Source organism: Pan troglodytes, chromosome 12 (genome assembly GCF_028858775.2).
Source record: "Pan troglodytes isolate AG18354 chromosome 12, NHGRI_mPanTro3-v2.0_pri, whole genome shotgun sequence".
In the NCBI taxonomy this organism is placed as follows: Eukaryota; Metazoa; Chordata; class Mammalia; order Primates; family Hominidae; genus Pan; species Pan troglodytes.
In genome coordinates this window covers 54554024-54578124 of record NC_072410.2, presented here as the reverse complement: position 1 = coordinate 54578124, position 24101 = coordinate 54554024, and the positions used below count along the sequence as shown (strand labels likewise).

The 24101-nt window shown below is 41.2% G+C and overlaps 3 protein-coding genes across 7 annotated transcripts in view; 1 reads left to right on the top strand and 2 right to left on the bottom strand.

The window, feature by feature from the left end:
• DNAAF10 (dynein axonemal assembly factor 10) overlaps positions 1 to 3437 on the bottom strand; it is a 72637-nt gene extending 69200 nt beyond the window's left edge. For all 3 annotated transcript variants that reach the window (XM_063789031.1, XM_063789030.1, XM_003309042.7), the window contains exon 1: positions 3107 to 3437. In XM_063789031.1, coding sequence (XP_063645101.1) covers positions 3107 to 3289 — 183 coding nt within the window. In that variant the 5' untranslated portion in view covers positions 3290 to 3437. The remainder of the gene's footprint in view (positions 1 to 3106) is intronic.
• A 234-nt stretch (positions 3438 to 3671) lies between these two features.
• On the top strand, positions 3672 to 19169 carry PNO1 (partner of NOB1 homolog). The gene is made up of 7 exons (XM_003309045.6): positions 3672 to 3987; positions 4226 to 4375; positions 7527 to 7610; positions 8109 to 8169; positions 8390 to 8507; positions 15587 to 15657; positions 16971 to 19169. Exons 1-7 carry the CDS (start codon positions 3781 to 3783, stop codon positions 17036 to 17038), a joined length of 759 nt encoding a protein of 252 aa, XP_003309093.3. The 5' UTR covers positions 3672 to 3780; the 3' UTR covers positions 17039 to 19169.
• A 1874-nt stretch (positions 19170 to 21043) lies between these two features.
• Positions 21044 to 24101, bottom strand: part of PPP3R1 (protein phosphatase 3 regulatory subunit B, alpha) — a 73461-nt gene continuing 70403 nt past the window's right edge. For all 3 annotated transcript variants that reach the window (XM_003309044.7, XM_016948660.3, XM_063789032.1), the window contains one exon: positions 21044 to 23191. In XM_003309044.7, coding sequence (XP_003309092.1) covers positions 23144 to 23191 — 48 coding nt within the window. In that variant the 3' untranslated portion in view covers positions 21044 to 23143. The remainder of the gene's footprint in view (positions 23192 to 24101) is intronic.

Sequence of the window (24101 nt, the reverse complement as noted above, 5' to 3'; positions counted from 1 at the left end):
TGTGTTCTCAGACAACTCATAGTAGAAAAAAAGAATATCCAAAGGATCCAGGTGAAAATATACTTCTTTTTTCTTTTTTTATTTTTTGAGACGGAGTCTTGCTCTGTCACCCACGCTGGAGTGCAGTGGCGCGATCTCGGCTCACTGCAAGCTCTGCCTCCCAGGTTGAAGCCATTCTCCTGCCTCAGCCTCCTGAGTAGCTGGGACTACAGGCGCCCGCCACCACGCCCGGCTAATTTTTTGTATTTTTAGTAGAGACGGGGTTTCACCGTGTTAGCCAGGATGATCTCGATCTCCTGACCTCGTGATCCGCCCGCCTCAGCCTCCCAAAGTGCTGGGATTACAGGCGTGAGCCACCACACCCGGCGTGAAAATACACTTAGTGGTTATTCCTGGCATTGAGATTATGGGTAATATTTTCTTCGTTTTCCTATTTTCTAAATGTTCTATCATGGACACATATTATTTTTGCTACAAAAGAAAATTATCTTTTTAAAATTTGCTGAAATTCCCCAGAGTCGCTACAAAAGAGAAACTACTCTATTCCACTTGATGGAGTAAGTGTACTTTTGAAATACATACAAATCATATATTTTCATTTTATTATTTTTTGAGACAGGGTCTCTCTGTCACCCAGGATGGAGTGCAGTGGTGCGAACACAGCAGCCTTGACCTCCTGGGCTCAAGAGATCCTCCCACCACAGCCTCCCAAGTAGCTGGGACTACAGGCTCGCATCACTATGCCCAGCTAATTTTTGTATTTTTTTTATACAAAAAGTAGAGACGGGGTTTCCCCATGTTGCCTAGGCTGGTCTTGAACTCCTGGGCTCAAGCAATCCACCCCACTGCCTCCCAAAGTGTTGGAATTGCAGGCGTTAGCCACTGCACCAGGCCTGTTCTTATTTTAAAAAGTCACAGGTCTAAGCCCTGATCCTGCCACTGCACTCCATCGTAGGCAAGAGTGAGACCCTGTTTCAAAAAAAAAAAAAAAAAAAAATTTCAATCATGTCCCATTTTTCTTAGAAAAAGGAATAAATGGCCGGGTGTGATGGCTCATGTCTGTAATCCCAGCACTTTGGGAGCCCAAGACGGGTGGATCACCTAAGGTCAGGAGTTTGAGACCTGCCTGACCAACATGGTGAAACCCCGTCTCTACTAAAAATACAAAAAAATTAGTTGGGCGTGGTAGCATGTGCCTGTAATTCCAGCTACTAGGGAGGCTGAGGCAGGAGAATCGCTTGAACCCGGGAGGCAGAGGTTGCAGTAAGCCAAGATCACGCCACTGCACTCAAGCTTGGGTGACAGAGCCAGACTCCGTCTCAAAAAAAAAAAAAGAAAGAAAGAAAAGAAAAAGGAATAAATCCTTTAAATACCTTTTCTTTTTAATGGTGGCTCACACCTGATCCAGCACTTTGGGAGGGAGAGGCGGGAGGATGGTTTGAGCCCAGGAGTTCCAGGCTGCAATGAGCTATGACAGTAGCACTGCACTCCGGACTGGGACAGAGCTACGCCATCCCTAAACAACAACAACAAAAAACAAAAACAACCCAAAATGCAATGTAAAGAAATTTTACTTTGTGTAGAAATCAGAAAGGGCATCATACATTAGATAATCTGAACTGAACATTAGAATAGCAACAGGTAGCCAGGCTTGGTGGCTCACGCCTGTAATCCCAGTATTACGGGAGGCCGAGGTAGGCAGACTGCTTGAGCCCAGGAGTTGGAGACCAGCCTAGGCAACACGGTGAAACCCCATCTCTACCAAAATAAAAAATAAAAAAATAAAAAGTACAAAAAAATTAGTTAGGTGTGGTGGCACACACCTGTAGTCCCAGCTACTTGGGAGGCTGAGGTGGGGAGGCGGAGGTTGCAGTGAGCTGTGTTTGCACCACAGCACTCCGGGCTGGGTGACAGATTGAGACCCAGTCTCAAAAAAAAAAAAAAAAAAAAAAAAAAAAAAAAAAAAAAAGCCACTGGTTACCAGAAGCTAAGTGATGAACAATACAAGGAACGAAGGAAAGGTAGAAAAAAATAAGCCATGTTTCATGTTTGTCATTCAGGGAAACTTAAAGCGGGATGGGGTCTTACATACTTTCTATTCTAGGCTTAACAGTCCAAATTGTATTCATCCTTTATCTACCAGTTTAATCCCTACCTCCTCCAAGCAGATTCTCTCCATAGATTTTGATCCCCAGAGTTCTTAACCTACCCTGCACTTGTAGTCTATTACAACCCTGATCTGATAATGACTGATCATTTTTTCAGGTAACAAAATCAACACTTTTTAAAAACTCTAAACAGCTATAAAATGCTAGTTACTATCATTATTCTCTAATTCTTTCACTAGTAATCTTCAAAAAACCTTGCAAACCTAATCTTTCCACACCCTGCTTAAATCCTTTCAGTTGTGTCCGTTTTTTCTTAGAAAAAAGGCATAAATCCTTTGAATGTCCTACAGATCTTGCAATGTCTGGTTCCTGCTTATCCCTCTAGTTTCTTAAGGAGATAAACTTCTTCCCATCACTGAGCTTCTGCATGTGCAGAAGCCCTGGAAACCTTGTCCTTTACTACTAGTTTGACCTAGTTAGCTTCTGCACATACCAAAATTTGTTTTCATTCACCCCAAATCTGTTTTCACTCTCATTGAACCGTAACCGTGTTCCTTTGTGTGAGACAACTCATCTAGGTTTGTATTTATGTATCGTTGCTTTGATTATTGAACCGAGTATCTCTCCCACTAGAAAATAAACTCCATGAGATGGGGGACATTGCCATTCACATGCCTGGGAATACCAGGCACTCAGTTGATACCTGTCGAATGTGTTAGGTTGCCTCTTCCAACCACACTGCAGGCATCCTGGTGCCCGCTTTGGCTGGACTGCACTGGGGGTGGCAGGACGGTTGGGCGCGGAGGAACTACCCCGCGGATGAGAAGAAAGGTTTTAAATAGGAAACATTCCTCAGTCGGCGGTCAGCTTCTCTGGTCTCGCGCGGCTCAAGCCATGCTTTGGGGGACGCTGGACGAAGGCTCTGGCAAAGAGGAATGCAGACCCCAGGATCCGCACTCGCCCCCAACGGCAGTCCGGATCCTCGACCCGGCACCCACCTCCCGAAGCAGCTTCAGGTCCCCGTGCTGGATCTCGTACAGCTGAATGACGCCGGTGCCCCGTGCGAAGTTGCCCATGGTCACAAATTTGGCGCTGCAGGGCACCCACTTACAGTCAAACACCGTGTAGTTGAAGCCCTTCTGGATATGGGCGATGATCTGAGGCTTCTCGAAGGCCGACATGGTGCAGCCAATTTCAGCTACGGCAACCGCCACACCCAGAGCCCCCAAAAACGGCAACCTGGAAACCAGACTCCAAACATTGGCAATTTGTCCCTCCCGCTTTCCGTATTCTGCCCCGATGCCCTGGCATGTTGGCTGTAGTTATCCCCGGATAATGCCAGATGCGCTCCTGCGATCGCACAGAATGTTCCTTCACAACAGCACGAATTTGTTTATCGCCTTTACCCACTGCCTTTCGCACACATACATACTAGAGATTACAAAATACTTGGGCTGGGAGTTGCGCGGCTGGAGTGAGCCCAAGAGCATCAGGCATATCTTAGGACAGCCTAACCCCGTTTCCCCCCGCCCCCGGCCCCAAATCCTGCAGGTCCCCGGCCTGTGACGTTTTAGGAAAGGGGCGGAGCTGCAGGGGTGGTTGGCTGAGGCTGGCTTCTGCGTGGTGCAGCTGCGCACGTGTTTCAGCCGGCAGCGCCTTAAGATTCCCGGGGATGGAATCCGAAATGGAAGCGCAGAGCGCCGGGGCAGAGGAGGGCTTTACCCAGGTCACCCGCAAGGGTGGCCGACGGGCGAAGAAACGACAGGCTGAACAGCTGTCCGCAGCGGGAGAGGGCGGGGATGCGGGCCGCATGGACACAGAGGAGGCCAGGCCGGCGAAGAGGCCCGTCTTCCCACCCCTCTGTGGGGACGGGCTCCTGGTATGTGGCCGGGACCCTAGGACAGCAACGAGGCAAAGGCCAGACGCGGATCAAGCCGATGGCCTCTGGAGAATGTTGAAGCTGCCGTGGGGCTGTTCTGCCGTGATGCTCAGAGAGAAGTGATTCTTTGAAGTGTAACTAGTTCAGTTAAAGGAGGCCCTTTGTGGATCAGATGTCATTTTAAACTCCATCACCGTCCCTCCATAGCCTTCTGAGTTGTGTGTTCTTTTATTTACAGAGTGGGAAAGAAGAAACAAGGAAAATTCCAGTCCCAGCTAACAGATACACACCATTGAAAGAAAACTGGATGAAGATATTTACTCCTATTGTGGAACATTTGGGACTTCAGATACGCTTTAACTTGAAATCAAGGAATGTAGAAATCAGGGTAAGGAAAATCTCAACCATTTCCCAATACACCAGGCTTTCTCTCCTACAGAGATGAAAAGGCATGAATAGGCTTTACTTAATGGGACTTTTCTGTTGTATGGTTTTTGTCCAGTTTAAAAATTTACCGTATTGAGTTTGAACTTCCCAAATGCCTTAAAAATCTGCATTCGATACAAATATTAATTGAATTTGTAAATTAGTTCTGAGATCACACCAAAATACTGGCTCTTCTTCTGTGTATCTTTTATAATGTTCTATGTCAAATTGAGAAAAGGTCGAGTAAAGAGATTATCATAAACAGAAGCAGGTAAATAATGAATATAAGCACTTGCTGCTTTACAAGAAGTATATACAGTCAGCGTCGGGAATATGTTCTGGGATATGTTTTGTCAGATGACTTAGTCCTTGTGCGAATATTATAGAGTGTACTTACACAAACCTAGATGGTATGTGTATATTTGTTTATATATTTTTTTCATATGGAAAACCAAATGTCCCAGGACCATTACTGAATATCAGTCATTTCATCTACTTGATCTGCATTGCCGGTATCCAGTGCCATATATCAGGTTTCTGTATATTCTCCATTATACTGTTATGAGACCACCATGGTATGAGCGGTTGGTCACTGATCAAAATGTCATTATGCAGTGCATGACTGTGTTTTAATGGTGCTCTTTTGATTAAAAAATGTATTATTTTGATAAGAAACATGCATATATATGTGTGTGTGTGTGTGTGTGTATATATATGTTTTTATTTTGCTCTTTCACCCAGGCTGGAGTGAGTGGCATGATCTCGGCTCACTGTTAACAGGTGCCCGCCACCAAACCTGGCTAATTTTTGTATTTTTAGTAGAGACTGGGTTTTAGCATGTTGGCCAGGCTAGTCTCGAACTCCTGACCTCAGGTGATCTGCACATCTCGGCCTCCCAAAGTGCTGGGATTACAGGCGTGAGCTGCCCCACCGAGCCTATGTATATATTTTAAATTCTGTGCTATCAATCCGGGAATTAGACATTTAAATTTACTTTGGGCTTTCTTTTCTGGGTGCCAATTTCATACCAGAATCGATAACCGAAATTAATTATATTTTCCTTTTTAAGGATTCTTTTACCATCATCCGGACTGGTATAGTCTCATCTCTGTTAATGGAATATAATAATGGAACAAAGAAAGGCACTATTCTAAATAGTTGATAAAGTGTAAAATATCATAGAACATGATAGAGTAACTCCTCTTTGTCCCTGTTGCCATTCTCTCATTCAGGCTTTTATGGTTTCCTGCCAAGGAGTGGTTTCGTTGTAGGTTTCCCTTGCTTCATTGTTTGACGTCTCTCCTTTCTCCACTCATCCATCTGCCAGTGCCAGATTAATTTTCCCAGATCACAATGCTTTTATGACATCCTGGCATCTTCAAAAAACAAAAAAAATTTTTTTTTTTTTTTTTTTTTTGAGATAGAGTCTTGCTCTGTTGCCCAGGCTGGAGTGCAGTGTCGCGATCTCGGTTCACTGCAAGCTCCGCCTCCCGGATTCATGCCATTCTCCTGCCTCAGCCTCCTGAGTAGCTGGGACTACAGGCACCCACCACCACGCCCAGCTAATTTTTTGTATTTGTTAGTAGAGACAGGGTTTCACCGTGTTAGCCAGGATGATCTTGATCTCCTGACCTCATGATCTACCCGCCTCGGCCTCCCAAAGTGCTGGGATTACAGGCGTGAGCATCTTCAACATTTCTAAAGGAAAAAGTTTTGGACTTAACTTGCTTTTCAAGTAGGAGACTCAGTCACAAGTTTGTCTCTTACGGATCATAAAGTTTGTTTATGTCCATACTTTTTGGGGGCTTTGGCCTTTGAAAGAGGTCCTCTCCTCCCTACTCCTTTCTCTTTATACTTCAGTTCCAGTATCTTTCCGGGTCTAGCTCAAGTTCTTTCTCTGTTATGGTATGTCCATTTTTCAGTCATATCTTCAGTGCCTAAACTTTTCATGTGCTTTATTGTCCTATTTATTGCAGGATAATCACTTTGGATTCCACTAACATTTGTTGATGCTGCCATATACCAGACACACAGTGGTATTACACCATGCTCTACATCATTTAGTCTTCAGGATATTCCCATCTTAAAGATGTGAGGAAACTTGGCCACAGTCATCAGTCTAATAAGGGAAATTTTCTATTATACTAGTAGGGAACACTCAGGATCTTCTACTCTGACCTCCTCATTTTACTGATGAGAAAACTCAAGACCTAAAGTATCTATGGGACTTGTCTAAGGTCACATATAGGATTGGAACTAGGGTCTAGTTTTAAATGGGAAAGCTCTGGGGACTCTCCCATTACACAAGCCCATATGGTTTTACATTTGTTGAATACGTGATCTCTTCAACTAGACTGTGAATGTGCATGGGACAGTGGAAATAACAGTTTTGAAATCAGATCTGTGTTTAAATCTTACCTTTTTTGCTTTTTAGTACTTCAGTTTCCTCACATACGAAGGTAGTCATATCACTTAACATTCAAAGTTGTTGTGAAGGTTAGAGTTATGGTGTGTAAAGCATGTTATTTATAGTATGTGTTATTTACAGTGGTAGGCTTTTTATGAATAACAGTTATTTCTGCATTTCTCAAATAAACTTTGAGGACAGGTTCAGTGCTTCATTCATTCTTTATTTCCCCAATCAGTGCATGCAGGTAGTTAGGCCTGGAGCTGTTGGTTTAAGAAACATCAGCATATAAATGATAACTAAGAAGATTAAGTCAGGAATCCCAGGGAAGACTGCCTTGAGAGAGAAGAGAAGAGGACATTGGGCATTGAAGGGATGGACAGAAGGTAGAGGTTCTTCAGAATGCGAGAGATTGGGTTGTGCCAGAGTAGTCTTGCTGTTAACCCCAAAATCTGATCATATAGTGCGGTTAGTTATTTGACACTCTTTGGGTGGAACAGCCAAGCTTTGGAGCTGAGAACGTTTTGTTTTGCAAATAAAGTACAGCACTTATCTGACCAGAACCTGTGTCATACAGAATATATTAGGGAAAGGTGGTGGTGAAGGAAATTCTCCAATAATGGGAAAGGACATTTCTAGTATTTTGTTAGGACATTTTCTGTTTGATTCTCAACGGTATTTTGTACCCTTTTTTGTTTTTTAACAGACTTGTAAAGAAACCAAGGATGTTAGTGCTCTGACAAAAGCAGCTGATTTTGTGAAAGCTTTTATTCTCGGCTTTCAGGTGGAGGTGAGTAATTCCATGATATCTAAAATGGGGACTTTAAAAATATTCAATGTGAACATTTCAATGGATTAGGCATTTAAAAAAAAAAAGGCCAGGCACAGTGGCTCACACCTGTAATCTCAGCACTCTGGGAGGCTGAGGCAGGTGGATCACTTGAGGCCAGGAGTTCAAAATAATCCTGGCCAACATGGCGATACTCTCCATCTCTACTAAAAATACAAAAAAATTAGCTGGATGTGGTGGTGCATGCCTGCAGTCCCAGCTACTTGGGAGGCTGAGGTGGGAGAATCACTTGAACCAGGGAAGCAGAGATTGCAGTGAGCCAAGATCACACCACTGCACTCCAGCCTGGGCGACAGCGTAAGACTCTGTCTCCAAGGAAAAAAAAAAAGCTTTCTAGCTCTAGAGTTTGTGGATTTTAGTTCCATAGTGCTTTGCACTTTACTCTTTTTCAGGTATGCAAATGGAAGGGGCTTCACGGTGTTTGTTTTTATATTATAGGATGCACTTGCTCTCATCAGGTTGGATGACCTCTTCTTAGAGTCTTTTGAAATTACAGATGGTGAGTGTGTGTTGGTCTGTGCTCTTGTGTCGCTGACTTTGTATTGTGATGTGACTCTCAGTTTTCTAATAGCATCAATTGAGCTGTATTTTTAGCAACTTTTATATATATATATACACTTTGTGTCCTTTAGAGAAATTTAGTTTATGATTAAACTTTATGTGGAATGGGTGGTACACTAGAATGGCTTGCCTCCTGAGATCTTGCTTTTCTTGTTTAGTTAAACCCCTAAAGGGAGACCATCTATCCAGGGCAATAGGAAGAATCGCTGGCAAAGGAGGAAAAACCAAATTCACCATAGAGAATGTGACACGGACAAGGATAGTTTTGGCTGATGTGTAAGTATCTGATCTTGAGAAAATTATTGTCATAATTTATATTTGATCTTTTGTTTTAAGAAAGTCATAACAGTTGTATTTTATGCATAATGTTGCTGCTAAATCTTTGTCAGTGCAGATGCTCCTCATAAATCCATCATAAATTGAAAATATCATAAGTCTAAAATGCATTTAATATGCCTGACTTATGGAACATTATAGCTTAGCGTAGCCTATCATAAACATGGTCAGAACACACATTAGCCTGCAGTTGGGCAAAGTCATCCGACACAAATTCTACTTTATGACAGAGTGTTGAATATTGAATACTGTACTAAAAATGAAAAACAGAATGGTTGTATGTGTATTTGAAGTAGAGCATTCTGAATGTGTATCACCTTTGCACCCTTGTAAAGTTGAAAAATCCCAGTTCGAACCATCTTAAGTTGGGAATCATCTGTATACTTTTGGGTGAATAGATGGTCAGCAACTTTGAAAGAGGCTTAAGTTGAGAAAATTTAAGAAATTATATATTCTTTTCTCATTTAACAATGAGGAAATGCTATTAAAAGAAATTATTACAGGTGAAGATTTAAATAATATCTCGGGTTGGGCACAGTGGCTCACGCCTGCAATCCCAGCACTTTGGGAGGCTGAGGCGGGCGGATCACCTGAGGTCAGGAGTTCGAGACCAGTCTGGCCAACATGGTGAAACCCTGTCTCTACTAAAAATACAAAAATTAGCCGGGCATGTGGCATGCGCCTTTAGTCCCACCTACTCGGGAGGCTGAGGCAGGAGAATCACTTGAACCTAGGAGGAGGAGGTTGCAGTGAGCCGAGATCATGCCACTGCACTCCAGCCTGGGCAACAGAGTGAGACTCTGTCTCAAATAAATACATACATACATACATACATACATACATACATACTCAAGGGAATCTATTAAATCACTAGGGGAGAACAAGCAATCACTATTTCAGATGCCCTTGTGAGTCTTTAGAAGTATATATCTACTTTATATATATACATATATATGTTAAGGCCTTTTATAAAAGGAGGGGAATATCGTACATTAGGCAAAACTAGAGAGCAGTTATATGTAAACATAAATAAGATGATAGGGGCTTAAAATAAAGGTGCCAGAAGTGAAGCTGGGATTACCCCTGTCTGAGGTTGAAGCTGCCCAGGCTGGGGATCTTACTGGCAGATGGCTCAGAGATTATATAATGCCATGAAGTTGGGAAACTGAACAGTTGACTGAGAGGAGGAGGGTTCTGCCTGTGACTAAATTCTGAAATAATTTCATTTAATATCTCAATTTTGCTCCATACTGAAGGACTCTTCATTATATAGAACCTAAATTTTGTACATTCTTTACACTTTAAGGATAACTATACTACTGTGTTGGTGGCCCTCTTTACCTGAAGCCAGGCATATAATTATATTGTTTGATCTGTTATGGATTGAGCCTAGAGTCAGAAATATGGAGCCTTGGGAGAAGCTATTTTGAACTGGAAATGTGCAAATGCACACCACATTTAAAAATATGGCCAAGCATGGTGGCTCACATCTGTAATCCCAGCACTTTGGAAAGCTGAGGCAGGTGGATGGCGTGATCTCAGGAGTCTGAGACTAGCCTGGGCAACATAGTGAAACCCCTTCTCTACAAAAAAATACAAAAATTAGCCGGGTGTGGCGGCCCACACCTGTAGTCCCAGTTACTTGGGAGGCCGAAGTGGGAGGATCACCTGAGCCCAGAAGGTTGAAGCTGCAGGGAACCACGATCATGCCACTGTACTCAACCCTGGGCGACAGAGTGAGACTCTAACAAAATAAAAATAAAAATACCACATATAGTCTGGGCTCAGTGGATCATGCCCATAATCCCAGCACTTTGGGAGGCCAAGGTGGGAGGAAGGAATGCTTGAGCCCCGAAGTTCAAGACCAGCCTGGGCAACATAGGGATCTCCATCTCTACAAAAAATATAAAAATTAGGCGTGATTGTGCACACCTGTAGCCCTAGCTGCTCAGGAGGCTCAGGTGGGAGGATTGCTTGAACCAAGGATGTCAAGACCACAGTGAACCATGATGGCACCACTGCACTCTAGCCTGGGTGACAGAGTGAAACCTTGTATCCAAAAAATAAAAAATTAATTAATTTAAAATCCATATACAGATGTTCCTCAACGTATGGTGGGGTTACGTCCAGATAAACCTGTTGTAAATTAAAGATCTCATAAGTCAGAAGTTCATTTGATACTTCATTTGATATCATAGGATACTTCTCTTTGAAAACTGAAGAGCATTCTGAGTGTGTATCACTTTGGCGCAATTATAAAGTCAAAAAAAAATCTTCAGTTAAATCATCATTAAGTCATGGACTGGCTGAGTAGCCCTGAAAGCTTTCATGAATTTAGAAATCCATGGCCCGGCACGGTGGCTCACACCTGTAATCCTAGCACTTTGGGAGGCCGAGGTGGGCGGATCACCTGAGGTCAGGGGTTCAAAACCAGCCTGGCCAACATGGTGAAACCCAGTCTCTACTAAAAAAACTAGCTGGGTGTGGTGGCACATGCCTGTTATCCCAGTTACTTGGGAGACTGAGGCAGGAGAATTGCTTGAACCTGGGAGGCGGAGACTGCAGTGAGTCAAGATTGCACCACTGCATTCCAGCCTGGGCGACAGAGTGCGACTCCATCTCAAAAAAAAAAAAAAAAAAAAAAAACGGCTGGGCGTGGTGCCTCACACCTGTAATTTCAGCACTTTGGGAGGCTAAGGCGGGTGGATCACCTGAGGTCAGGAATTCGAAACCAGCCTGGGCGACAGTGAGACTCTGTCTCAAAAAAAAAAAAAAAAGAATTTAGAAATCTAAAACTGTAACTGATTTGCCAATGAAATTATATAGTCTGTCATTAAGTTTATTACTGGTAAATTTATAAGTATATTTATAAGTGTTAACCTAAAATTTACTAGTTAAACCAATGTTTTAGAAGTTTATTGTGGCATAATTTACATACAATAAAATTCTACTGTTTTAAGTATCCCATTCAATGAGTTTTTGGCAAATGTATATTGTAGTCCCATGACACTCATACAGTTCTCTTACCCTGAAAGTTCCCTCGTGCATCTTTATGGTCAGTTGCCTGCCCCCACCCTTTTCTGGGACAACCATTGCTCTAGTTTCTGTCACTCTTATTTTGCATTTTCTAGAAATTCATATAAATGGAAATACACAGTATGTAGGCTTTGGTGTATGACTTCTCTTAATTAGCATGTTATTTTGGATTTCTCCATTTTGTTGGGTGTATCAGTAGTTCCTTTTTATTGGCAAGTACTATTTCATTGCACAGGTATACTGTTGACCCTTGAATATTGCAGGGATTAGGGATGCTGAACCCCTAACATGGTTGAAAATCCATGTATGTATGACTTGACTCTCCCAAAACTTAACTACTCCTGCTTTTGGCTGGAAGCTATACCAATAACAAACAGTTGATAAACACATATTTTGTATGTTATATGTATTATATACTGTACTCTTTCATAAAGTAAGCTAGAGAAAAGAAAATGTTATTAAGAAAATTATAAGGAAGAGAAAATCTGTCTACTCTTCATTAAGTGGAAGTGGGTCATCATAAAGGTTTTCATGGTGAATAAGCTAAGGAAGACGAGGAAGAGGGGTTAATCTTGCTGTCTCATGGGTGGCAGAGGAGGAAGATGTGGAAGGCGAGGCAGGAGAGGCAAGCATACTCTGGAACTTTACAGAAATACATTGTAATTTCTGACTTTTTTGCCCTTTCACTTCTCTAAAAATGTTTCTGTAGGGTACCAATCCTCTTCCACAGTTTTTAGTTTCAGTGCCCACATCATAAAAGGGTCTGTCATAAAAGATGTCAAAAGCATCTTGAATAATCAGAAACCTTCTGCCAAATTGTCTAATGTCACCTTGTTTTCTGACACTGCTGCTTCTACATCATCTTCCTCATCACCCGGCACTGCTTCAGAAGCACTCACCTCCATCAAGTCGTCTTCTGTTAATTCCTCTGGCATAGTGTCTGTTAGCTCTTGATTTCTCCGTGATCCATATCTTGAAACCCTTCACCCCTCACTTTTGGCCATATCCACAGTCTCTTTCATGATTTCTTGTTTGGCTCTGTCGTAAATACTGTACTGTCATGCAAAACCTCTGGACATGGTTTTCTCCAGCAGGAATTTATAGTTGCAGGCATGAGGCTTTCACAGCTTTTTCCATAATAATGACAGTGTCTTCAATGGCATGGTCCTTCCAGACTTTTATGATGTTCTTTCCATCGAGTTCTCTTCCATAGCATCGACGCTATTTTCCATAGAGTAGTGTGTGTAATGAACCTTAAAGGTCTTTATGACTACCTGTTCTGGAGGCTGAGGCAGGAGAATGGCGAGAATCCGAGAGGCGGAGCTTGCAGTGAGCCAAGATTGCGCCACTGCACTCCAGCCTGGGGGACAGAGCAAGACTCCGTCTCAAAAAAAAAAAAAAAAAAAAGCCAAAAATTTCTACTGCCTACCTCCATTTCACCCTTTTCAGGGGAACCAATTTCAACTCTTTTAGCTTATCTTAAAAAAGTATTTCTCTCTGTATTTCCAGATATTTTGTTCATATACAGCCTCTTATTTTTCAGATTCACTATTGACTTTCTACCATCAAAGATGAAGATTTAGCTGTCTTTCACCCTCTTACTTCCACTGCACACACTCAGCCTTTCTGACACTCCGATTTATTCTTCTCTGTCCTCCTGATGGTCCCCTTGCGGTTTTTGTTAGATTCGTGTTCAGTATTACCTGAAAACAGAAATCAGTGCTCAGTGTACTTATAGCTGAGCCAGGTGAAATACTGTGACTGCCTTATCTTTCTTTTGCAGCATTGTTTTCACTTGAGGAAGTAACTCTTATGTGTCTATGTCCTTTCTTCATTTTCATCGTACTAATTCAGTAAGAAGCTATACGTTGTCTGTATCTCCTCTTGATGTATTCGAATGCATCTAATATTTGAGAAATCTCTGCTGGAGATGTCTGTTCCAAAAACGCCCCCATGCTTTCTGCCTGCATTCTGGCTGCACAGCCATCATCCTGGGTTCCCTGTCGCCTGCCTCTTGGAGTCTCTTTCCCAGAGTTCTGCTTCTTGATATTCCCGCTGCTGATTTAGGCATCAGTTGACTTGGGTCTGCACAGTCAGTTCCATCTCCTCCATCTGCTTTCCACCTTTTTGGACTTTGCTACTGTTATTACTCTCTTCTTCCTTTTGGGCTTACATCTTTCCTGTCATTTTAGTGGAGTTTGAGGAAGGAGCATTTGTAAATGTTTGTTTTGTTCATCTGCAGGTGTCTGGAGGAAGAGCATTACAGAGGAAGGGGAAAGCACAAAGATCTTGAGTTGAGGGCACATCTGGCAGTGAGCGAGGAGGCTTGACCAAGGATGAAAGGGAGAGAGCGGAGAGTGATAGATGAGTCAAAAATAATAGGGCCTCACTGAGGTCATCATAAGGACTTTGGCTTTTACTTGGAGTGAATAGGAAGTCATTGGATGATTGTGAGCAGAGGAAGGGAGGTGGGATGTGAGGGGGCGAAGGGCAGTGAAGGTGAGTAGGATCCATAGATGGGAGGTCCTGGGGTAGGGGTGAAGGATTATTTGTGTTGATATGAGCTGGAATGACAGAAAGTGGTGAAGGGAGAGTTGGATGTTTGAAATCGAAATTATTGGGGGGGTTGCAGTTTTTGGTAATGACCAAGTCCAGGGTGTGACCATGGATGGAAGAGGCTGGAGTAAGGTGGAAAACAAGACCCCATGTTGGCATAAAGGATATCAAGGACCTGAGAGGCTGGCATGTTGGGATTATCATCTTCATGGGTATTGACATGATCGAGCATGGTGATGGGGAATAGCAAGAGAAAGACAGCGAGCCAAGAGCTAACATCTTCACAGGTGATCTGCAGGGGCAGCTGAGGACCGCAGCCAGGCAGGGTGGTGGGTGATGTGGCCTCAGAGCAGATCCAAAGCCAAAGGGTTTTTAGGGAGGCAAGAGGGAGAGCATGTGGTCTGGATGTGGCATGAAGACACCTGCACCTCCCCCAGGCCAGAGGTACCTGGTTTGTGGAGGAAGAACTGGCCACCATTTGAGATCTGGCCTTAGTTGAAGCCAGAAGGTGAAGGGAATATTAACAGGGGTTGAAGATACAGAAGCTTTAGCTGATTTGTACAGGGCACAGTGAAAACAGTTTGGAAGATGGACTCAAAAAGGCAAAATTGTATCTTGTCAGTTTTGTCATTCAGTAAAGGATGCCCATTAAAAGGGTCTAAATGATCCTCAGAGCCCTGAAGAAATTTAGATAATCTTTAGGAAACTTTGCAGTTGAAAACCAATTATGTTGAAATTGAGTACAGTATTGCATTTATGGGTATTCAGTAACCAGCTCTGCCAGTGTGTCATCTTGGGCAGGCTTTTTGATTTCTTATAAACTTCTCTCCTCGTCCGTAAAACAGGAAGGTCATGTGAGGATTAATGAGGGCATGCATAGAAAGCCCTGGCACATAAAGCACTCATAGGATGGGAGCCATCATTAACCAAGAATCTTCACAAATTTTTCTTTTTCAAACAATTCTTTGTCTTTTCTAATAATTTTTTAGTGGGATACAATTCATATACCATAAAATTCACCCTTTTAAAAAGTGGTTTTTAGTATATTCATGGAGTTGTGCAGCCATAACCACTGCCCTCATTAAAGAATCTGACTCAAATATCATGATTTTCCAGCATTTTTGGAGTACAGGACTTAGGTAAGGAAATGCTTTTTTGTTTACAATGTCTTTTTTTTTTTTTTTTTTGAGAGAGAGGGTTTTGGTCTGTCACTCAGGTTGGCATGTTGCACTCTACAGGCACGTGCTACTACACTCAGCTAACTGTTGAATTTTTTTGTAGAGATGGCGTCTCATTATGCTGTCCAGGCTTGTCTCAGACTCCTGGCCACAAATGATCTTACCTGCCTTGGCCTTCCAAAGTGCTGGGATTACAGGTGTGAGTCATTGCATCCCAGCCACTAATTTGTCTCATTTTATTTCTTTCAGGAAAGTTCACATCCTTGGCTCCTTCCAAAATATCAAGATGGCAAGAACTGCCATTTGCAACCTAATCTTGGGTAATAGCAGTTTCTTTCTTTGGTGTTTTCTCTGGGAGGGATAGGAAGTTAATTGAGGAAGTCAAAACCACATTTGCAAAGCGATTTAGGGTAATATTAAAGATCGCAAGTAGAAACCCTTGGGAGTTGGCAAAGGTGGGCCTAGAGAAGGAAGTAGAATTTTTTTTTTTTTTTTTTTTTCTAAGCCAGAGTCTCGCTGTGTCGCCTAGGTTGGAGTGCAGTGGTGCGATCTCGGCTCACTGCAACCTCTGCCTCCCTGCAACCTCTGCCTCCCAAGTTCAAGCGATTCTCCTGCCTCAGACTCATGAGTAGCTGAGACTAAAGGCGCCCGCCACCTTGCCTGGCTAATTTTTGCATTTTTAGTAGAGACGGGGTTTCACCATATTGGCCAGGCTGGTCTCGAACTCCTGACCTTGTGATCCGTCCACCTCAGCCTCCCAAAGTGCTGGGATTACAGGCGTGAGCCACCACGCCCAGCCAGAAGTAGAAATACTTTTGCTTAGATTCCATTTGTCTGCAAGAGAAGAGAAGGTGTTTATTGGGTAATATTGCTTAAATCTTTGCTGCCTTCTTGATAAGGTGCAGAGAAAAACCATTCCAGAATAGCAGGGAACATCACATTTTAGGTTCAACAAAGGAAGAGCTGCTGAACAGCTTCAGGCAATTTAATTGATCCACTTAACCCATTTTCTTGATCCTGCAGCAAGTTGCAGGATCTTAGCGGCTTGCTCAGAAAATTGGGATTTTCTGGTTCTCAGGCCTCAGTGATTGGCTTCTTTTTGAAATATTTTAACAACTCAGTGCCTTTCGCTTAGAAGTTTAAAATATTTTTTGGAGAATATTTGGGTATTATTTCTGTTAAGGTTTTTTTTTTTTTTTTTTTTTTTGTAATTTCCAATTAAAATGTCTCTGTTCTTTTTAGGGTTCTAGACCCTTTTTCATGTACAGTCTGCCCTCTGTCTGCAAGGTCCACATCTGCGGATCGAACCAATGGCAGATCAGATACACCGAAAAAATATATATAAAAATAATGGCAAATTAAAAATAATACAAATTTTAAAACAATACAGTACTAACTATTTACATAGCATTTGCATTGTATTAGGTATTATAAGTAATCTAGAGATGATTTAAAGTATATGGGAGGATGTGGGTAGTTAATGTGCATATTTTTTATATAAGAGACTTGAGCATCCAAGGATTGTGGTGTCTGTGGGAGTCCTGAAACCAGTCTTCCTTAGACACTGAGGGACAACTGTAGGCGCTATAAATGTGAGTTTATTTGTGTATATACTTTTTTTTCCCCTTTGCAGGAAATCCTCCTTCCAAGGTTTATGGCAATATTCGAGCTGTGGCTAGCAGATCAGCAGATCGATTCTGATTTCAAGTCAGAGACTTTTTATCTTGCCTTTGGACTCTGGTGAAAAATACTTTACAGTAGTCGGTCACAAGAAACCATCTGAACAATTTCAGTCATTTGAAGCCTCCGTCCCTTCTTCCATTCTCAGCCAGAAGCATAAACAGAAAAGAAAGATTTAAGAGTATTCACACTCAACAGGTTTTAGGATAATTTAAATATCAAAAATTGATTCTGTTATACTTACACATTAGGTATAATTTATCATTTATCTGAAATCACATGTAGCAGATTGCATAGGCTAATCCTCTCAGAGGGAAACTTCTTCTTTAAACAGCTCTATATGGATTTATACTTTATTTATAAATTTATAACTTCATACAAATTTATAAACATTTCTTTATAAATGGTAATTTAATAGATTATCTTAGAAAAACCTCTCTGAATGATGACCCTTCCTTAATACTGGGTGATGTGTGAATATTTGTTTGTTGGCAGACGGGGTCTCACTTTGTCACCCAGGCTAGAGTGCAGTGGTGCAATCTCAGCTCACTGCAGCCTCTGCCTCCTGAGTTCAAGTGATCCTCCTGCTTCAGCCTCCCTAGTAGCTGGGACTACAGGCGTGCACCACCATGCCTGGCTAATTTTTTGTATTTTTTGTAGAGATGGGGTTTCGCCATGTTGACCAGGCTGGTCTTGAACTCCTGGCCTCAAGGGATCCGTCCGCCTCAGCCTCCCAAAGTGCTGGGATTACAGGCATAAGCCACTGCGCCTGGCCTTGATGTGTGAATATTTGAGAGGTCATAAGCAGTGGTTTTGGCCATAGCGTATTATACCATATACATCAGTAAGAGCTCATCTTGGAACCTGTTTTGCAGTTTCAAAAATTAAAGACCTACATCACAGGGTTGATGTGAAGAAAGCTTTATTTTTCAAATGAGTATTTAATGAAAGTATACATAACCAATGTTGGGTATACAGATGCTTCTCAACTTATGATGGGTTTAGGTCCAGATAAGCCCATTGTGAGTTGAAAATACCAAAAGTCAAACATCATAGCTTAGCCTACCTTAAAAGGGCTCCGAACACTATATTAGCCTACAGTTGGGCAAAATCGTCTAATACAAAGCCTATTTTATAATAAAGTATGTTGAATATCTCATGTAATTTTTGAAGATTACATTGAAAGTGAAAAACAGAATGGTTGGGTACTTGAAATACAGCTTCTACTGAATGAATAATTCTAAAGTTGAAAAATAATAGTAAGAACCATAAGTCTGTTTCTTCTAGTAAAGGTGAAATGATGAAAGAATGCTTTTTTCCCACCCAAAAAACTATGCTCTATAAATGCAGATTAGCTAGTTTCTGCCTGTTTAAATGGTATTATTTTATACATTACAAAATGGAAGGAACTTACTTTATTAAACTTAACTTTGATACTTCTCTTATGCATCTCTAAAACCCTTGATGAAAACATGTAAACTTCAGTAATGGCAGTATTAGAAAGTTCATGTAGGAACTAAAAGAAAAATTGTTAAGCTTGTTTCCTTTGTATCAGTTACATATCCCACTGTTCTAAGCTAGTTTGTACAGTATGTGGGATTGGATATACTTAGATATTTTTTAAAATTTCATTCATTAATGCTTTTTTTGCAAAATGCTCAACTGGGAATCCAACTGGAAATTGCTGAGTATGTCCCACCTCAAATTATTTTTTTATCCTTTGGCAACAGCAGCATGGAGCAAGGATGTGTACAATGATATCAGATCCTTTTACTCATACCTTTTTGAAAAAGATTTGGGACTTTTTTATTCTGGAGTCTGAACAGGTTTTCAGAGGTACTTGCCTACCTTCATCCTTTCCCCAGGAAGTTAAATTCAAAATTGTGACTATTTCATTTACTTTCCTGGGGAATGGGCCCATGCCTGTAATCAGGTTTTCCAAGCACTTGGACTGAATTGAACCATTGCTAGGTGACCATAAATGTTTTGAATCGACTTTCAAGGAATGGAGGAGGCAGGAAGTTAAAAGCATCATTTCAACTGCGAAAATATGGGTTATCTGTATTAAAGGGAAATAACGTTTTGGTATTATCCAAATTACTTCCCCTTTCGAATAAAGAGAGCAAATATATTTCCCTGGCAGCTGCTAAAATTTGGAATGCTGAACGTTGGTTTAAGGAGTTGCTTTCACCTCCTCCCCACCCCCGCCCACCGCTTAGTTAAGCGTTTGTATCTCCTGTTCCCCAGTAGTAGTAGTAGTACTACTTGGGGCTTTTGAAAGGGAGAGAAAATGTTAGGGGAACCCAATTAATAATTCTTGGGATGGGAAAGTATGAAGAAGGAATAGAGGTAATAAATTTGACTATCATACTGGCAGTTGATCTTAACCTGGGTCAAATAACTTCATTAAACCCTTCTCTAAGGCCAAGACACTAAATCTAATACTTCCAACCTTACCTGTTTCTATGGCGCTTGTCACTCTATATTGTAATTATTGTGTCTGCCTGCCACCCTAAGGCTTATATTTTGGATACTCAGTATCTGGTATGATTTTCTGACATATACTTTACATATGTATTCACTGATACATTGCCTGGAAGATGGGCCTGAGAGAAGAGCATTTTCTTAGGTATTCGTGGCTGGCAAGAGACCCATGGAGTTTCCTCCTAGTCACTCGCTCCTGAAGAGTTGGGCTCCAACTCTCATGCCACCTAGAACTAGGAATGGTATGCAAGAAAGCTCATGCTCCTTGGATAGTCATCTTGTCTATTTTTAAGACTGTCAGAAGTAGGTTTAAAAAAAAGGGCCGGGTGTGGTGGCTTAAGCCTGTAATCCCAACACTGGGAGGCCAACATGGGAGGATCGCTTGAGCCCAGGAGTTCAAGACCAGCCTGGCAACATAACAACACCCTGTCTTAACAAAACAAAAACAGCCAGGTACTGGCACGCATCTGTGGTTCCAGCTACTCTGGAGGCTGAGGTGGGAGGATTGCTTGACCCCAGAAGACTGAGACTGCAGTGAGCTGTGATCATCCCACTGCACTCCAGCCCAGATGAACAGAACAAGACCCTGTCTCAAAAAAAAGAAAAGGAGCTCTGGGCCTTAAATCCATCTACTTGCTTAGGTCTAACAAACCTTTACTCCTGGGATGTTTTAACAAGTTACAGAACCCATTGTAACTAGTGCACATCTGGTGATACAGGTGTTCTGGATATAAAACATCCCCAACTTATCTGGCCCAGGGATGTCATTTGCCACAGCATCTCAAGTGCCTATTACAGTGATGGACATGTAGTAGGGACTGTAAAGTTGAATAAATGAAAGCAAAGTTACCAAGTAAATGTAATCTCAAGAAATGCCAATTTTACCTTTTAAAAATACTGAATAGCATTTATTATAAAATCACAACCTGCATAAACAGGGTATCACATTAATTTATTAATTATTTATTGGGTAAACACTAAGAACTAGGTTATACTCTGGACAACTGGGCTGGGGCTATCAGTGAACAAGAGACAAATCACTACCCTTTTGGAGCTTTCATTTTATTCAGTAGTCAGGGAATACAAAATACATAAGTAAACTGTGTCAGAAAAGAATAAATGCCATTGTAGAAGGAAAAATATAGAGGAGGAAAGGAGAGCCAGGTGTATCTGTATTTTTTAATAGGGTAGCCAGGACAGTTCCTTTTGAGCTAGGCTGTAACTGAACAAACACCTGAAGGCATTAGCTATGAGATACTGGGAAAGGAAAGGGGCAAAAAGGGACTGATAGCGCAAGGGCCTAAGAGACACAAACCCAAGACTCCAGGTACCACAGGAGGCTAACATGGCTGGAGTAGAGAGAGGGGTAGTAGTAAGGGAAGTCATGGCAGGAGGTGATGGGAGAGTACTACAGGAATTTGTAGGTTTTTATAGAGATTAAATGTCACTTTACCAGACTGTTTTTAAGAATTTAAAAGACTGAGAGGAAAAAAAATTCTCATAGCTATGGAAAGCCATCAAAGACCACTGAATACATTCAAGCAAGTTTCAAATATTTTATTTTCTTATTCATACAGTATGAAGTTTTCTAAAGATCCCACAACATGACATATCATGCAGAAGAAAAACTAAACATTCAACATAAACCATCCCCTCCCCTACCCACCCCCACACACAAACTAAAAAAAAAAAAAAAGAAAGAAAAAAAGAAAAAACCCTCATTCCCCGGTAAGGAAATAATGTTTACACTATTTTTCTGTAACGCCAGCCAAGATATGCACAAGCAAGAGAAATAGAAAGCATTTGCTAAAATATTTGTAACAAATACTTATGTACAAAAAATTCACAAAAGACTAGTTCCCCCTTGAAGCAGAGCACATGGCAGTTGACACTGGAACAGTTCAAACCACTGGCTGGGATTATAAGCCATGCCACTGATCCAGAGGAAGAAAGTTACATGTAGTGGAGATTTTCAGTCTGAACATTAACATTTCCAAAGTTTGGCAACATTATCTTTTAAGATTATGCAAATTATGTAAACAAGAGGTACATTTTAAATTGATCTACATGCAAAACTCCATGTCATGCAAGGACACCAAGCACCAGGATTTTTCTCTCACAGACAGAGCCCATGATGTGCAGCACTCAGTTGAAGGAACAGCGATGGCAGGCAGGTGTGCTCAATTTCAGATTGATTCACCTTGATTCAACCTGCCCTTTTCCACTGATTTTAAAACCAGTTTTTATAGAGAAACTATAAAGGGAAAGACTACTGTCATACAAAGCTAACCAAAATGTTTTTCTTCCAGCCAACAGTACCTTTGCAGAAATGGGAAGGGATAAGATCAAATGGTAGAACATGATACACTACTTTTATATCACACAAATTTATTAAGTTATCCATTACCAATTATATGGGCAAATCAAGAAAAAAAAACCAGTATGCATGCTCTATCCCTCGTGGTAAAGAAATTCAAGTGGCATAAATTTGGATACAATTTTGCTCTTCTGTGGCATATAGGTTAGCAAGATTTCTCACACTTAAACCACAAATATATATGGGTGTTTAGATACATACATGCATATTAAATATCACCAGTTTTTTAGATTAGCTGCAAGTCTTTTGAAACAAGGGAATTCATGATTCAAACACAAGTTTAATGACAAATTATTTACCCATGTAATCAAACAAATGGATATCCCTTATAAGTAGTTACATGATCACTTCAGGTATTCTTCAGTAAGTGATACATACAATCAATCATGATTGCCTCAGACAGCTTCTGGCCTTTATGTATAAAATCACAACTAGCACTTAACGTTACTGAGGGACATTTAATAAATGCAATGGCTCCTAGTTACAAAGTAACAGAATGAAGCAGCTATAAGCCCTGTGCAGTTACTATATGAACACAAGAACTAGCTCTTGGCAGTAGCAATGAACTAGACTTTCTCCTCAAGCAGAGGTATTAAAAGCTGCTCAGCAATGAGAAGTAGTCCCTGGATATATTCATAAGTATAAATAAAGTTACAGACTCCTTTGTTACAAAAATGTAATTAAGGTAAATAATAGGACGTTAACAAATGCTTTGTCAATCTCTCAAAGGAGAAAGCACAGGAAAAGGAAAATAGCTGGCCTAACACCCGGCTCAAATTGTACAGTCTTCTATCTATATATAAAACTGTGTGAAATAAAAGTAAGGATGTTTTATGTTCTGCTTGGCACTTTTGTACTCTATTGTTTTGTTTCTGAATCAAGTATATTAAATTAAAGCCAACCTACTACATATAAAGCTACATATATCTATATATAAATATTTACATATGTATATATAGATACTTTCTTGTTATAAAAGATGAAGAAAAATAAATTAAAAAGCCAACCCCTTCCCTTTCTCCACCACATTGATATGCTCTTTTCATGTTGCTGTCCTTCAGACTTTAAAGTGCTACACTGAGTTATTGAGAGAATTACAGTTCAATAACACTTAGTTGGCTTCATGAGGCTCATGTTGGAAAATGTGGCTTCACAGAGAAAAATACTTCCATTTAAATACACAGAGAGCATTGCTGGACGTCTTGAGCAGATCTTCAGAGATGGAGAAGAAAGCAAAAGTGTTGGGTGGTACTCTCTGATAAGAGTCACACATCTACCACCATCTTTTTGTGGATATCTAGGCCACCTACAACCTGCAACAGACAGGAACAAATCAAGCTTCACAGTGTCTGAGAAACTCCTCATTTGTGGTCTAACTACTTCGAAGATCAAATTACAATTTTAAAAAATATTACTAGGGGGCTGGGCGTGGTGGCTCACACCTGTAATCCCAGCACTTTGGAAGGCCAAGGCAGGTGGATCACAAGGTCAGGAGATCGAGACCATCCTGGCTAACACACGGTGAAACCTCGTCTCTACTTAAAAAATACAAAAACTTAGCCGGGTGTGGTGGCGTGTGCCTCTAGTCCCAGCTACTGGGCAGGCTGATGCAGGAGAATCGCTTGAACCCGGGAGTTGGAGGCTGCAGTGACCCGATATCGCGCCACTGCACTCCAGACTGGGCAACAGAGCGAGACTCCATCTCAAAAAAAAAGAAAAAAAAATTACTTTAGCTATATTCAGAAGGTGAATTTAAAGACACACAAAAAACCAAAACAACAAAACTTGAGTGACCTCCAGTTAGAATTTTCATGGTTTCTTTCTCCTAGGATAACAGGCATTACTTTTTGGGTGTTCTTGTACAAGGGCCAGTCTTGTAGGCTACATGTAGTTTCTTTCACATTTTCCTTTTTTTTTTTTTCAAAACAACACTTCAGGTAAAAACGATTCTTAGTTCAAAGACAGACATAAACAGGCTATGGGCAGGATCTGGTTTGCTCTGTAGTTTGCTGGCCCCTACTTCAGTAGTTTAATATTACACGATAACCAGATATTATGACAAAAACTGTCCTCACAATCAAATATGTGTGTCACTCTCAGTCTGTTCTAGACAATTTAAAAAGTACCAAGTGAATAAACATGTCTGTATATTATTTTTCTGTAGAGTCAAATACATGTAGTCATACACATCTCAGTGAATACTGACATGGTAATGTGTAAGTG

Excerpts from the sequence above, each read along its gene's own strand:
- PNO1 (XM_003309045.6), top strand. The coding sequence starts at position 3,781 with ATGGAATCCGAAATGGAAGCGCAGAGCGCCGGGGCAGAGGAGGGCTTT. Across the intron at positions 8,170-8,389 it reads GTCTTTTGAAATTACAGATG|TTAAACCCCTAAAGGGAGAC; the intron begins GTGAGTGTGTGT and ends TTTCTTGTTTAG. Across the intron at positions 8,508-15,586 it reads AGGATAGTTTTGGCTGATGT|GAAAGTTCACATCCTTGGCT; the intron begins GTAAGTATCTGA and ends TATTTCTTTCAG.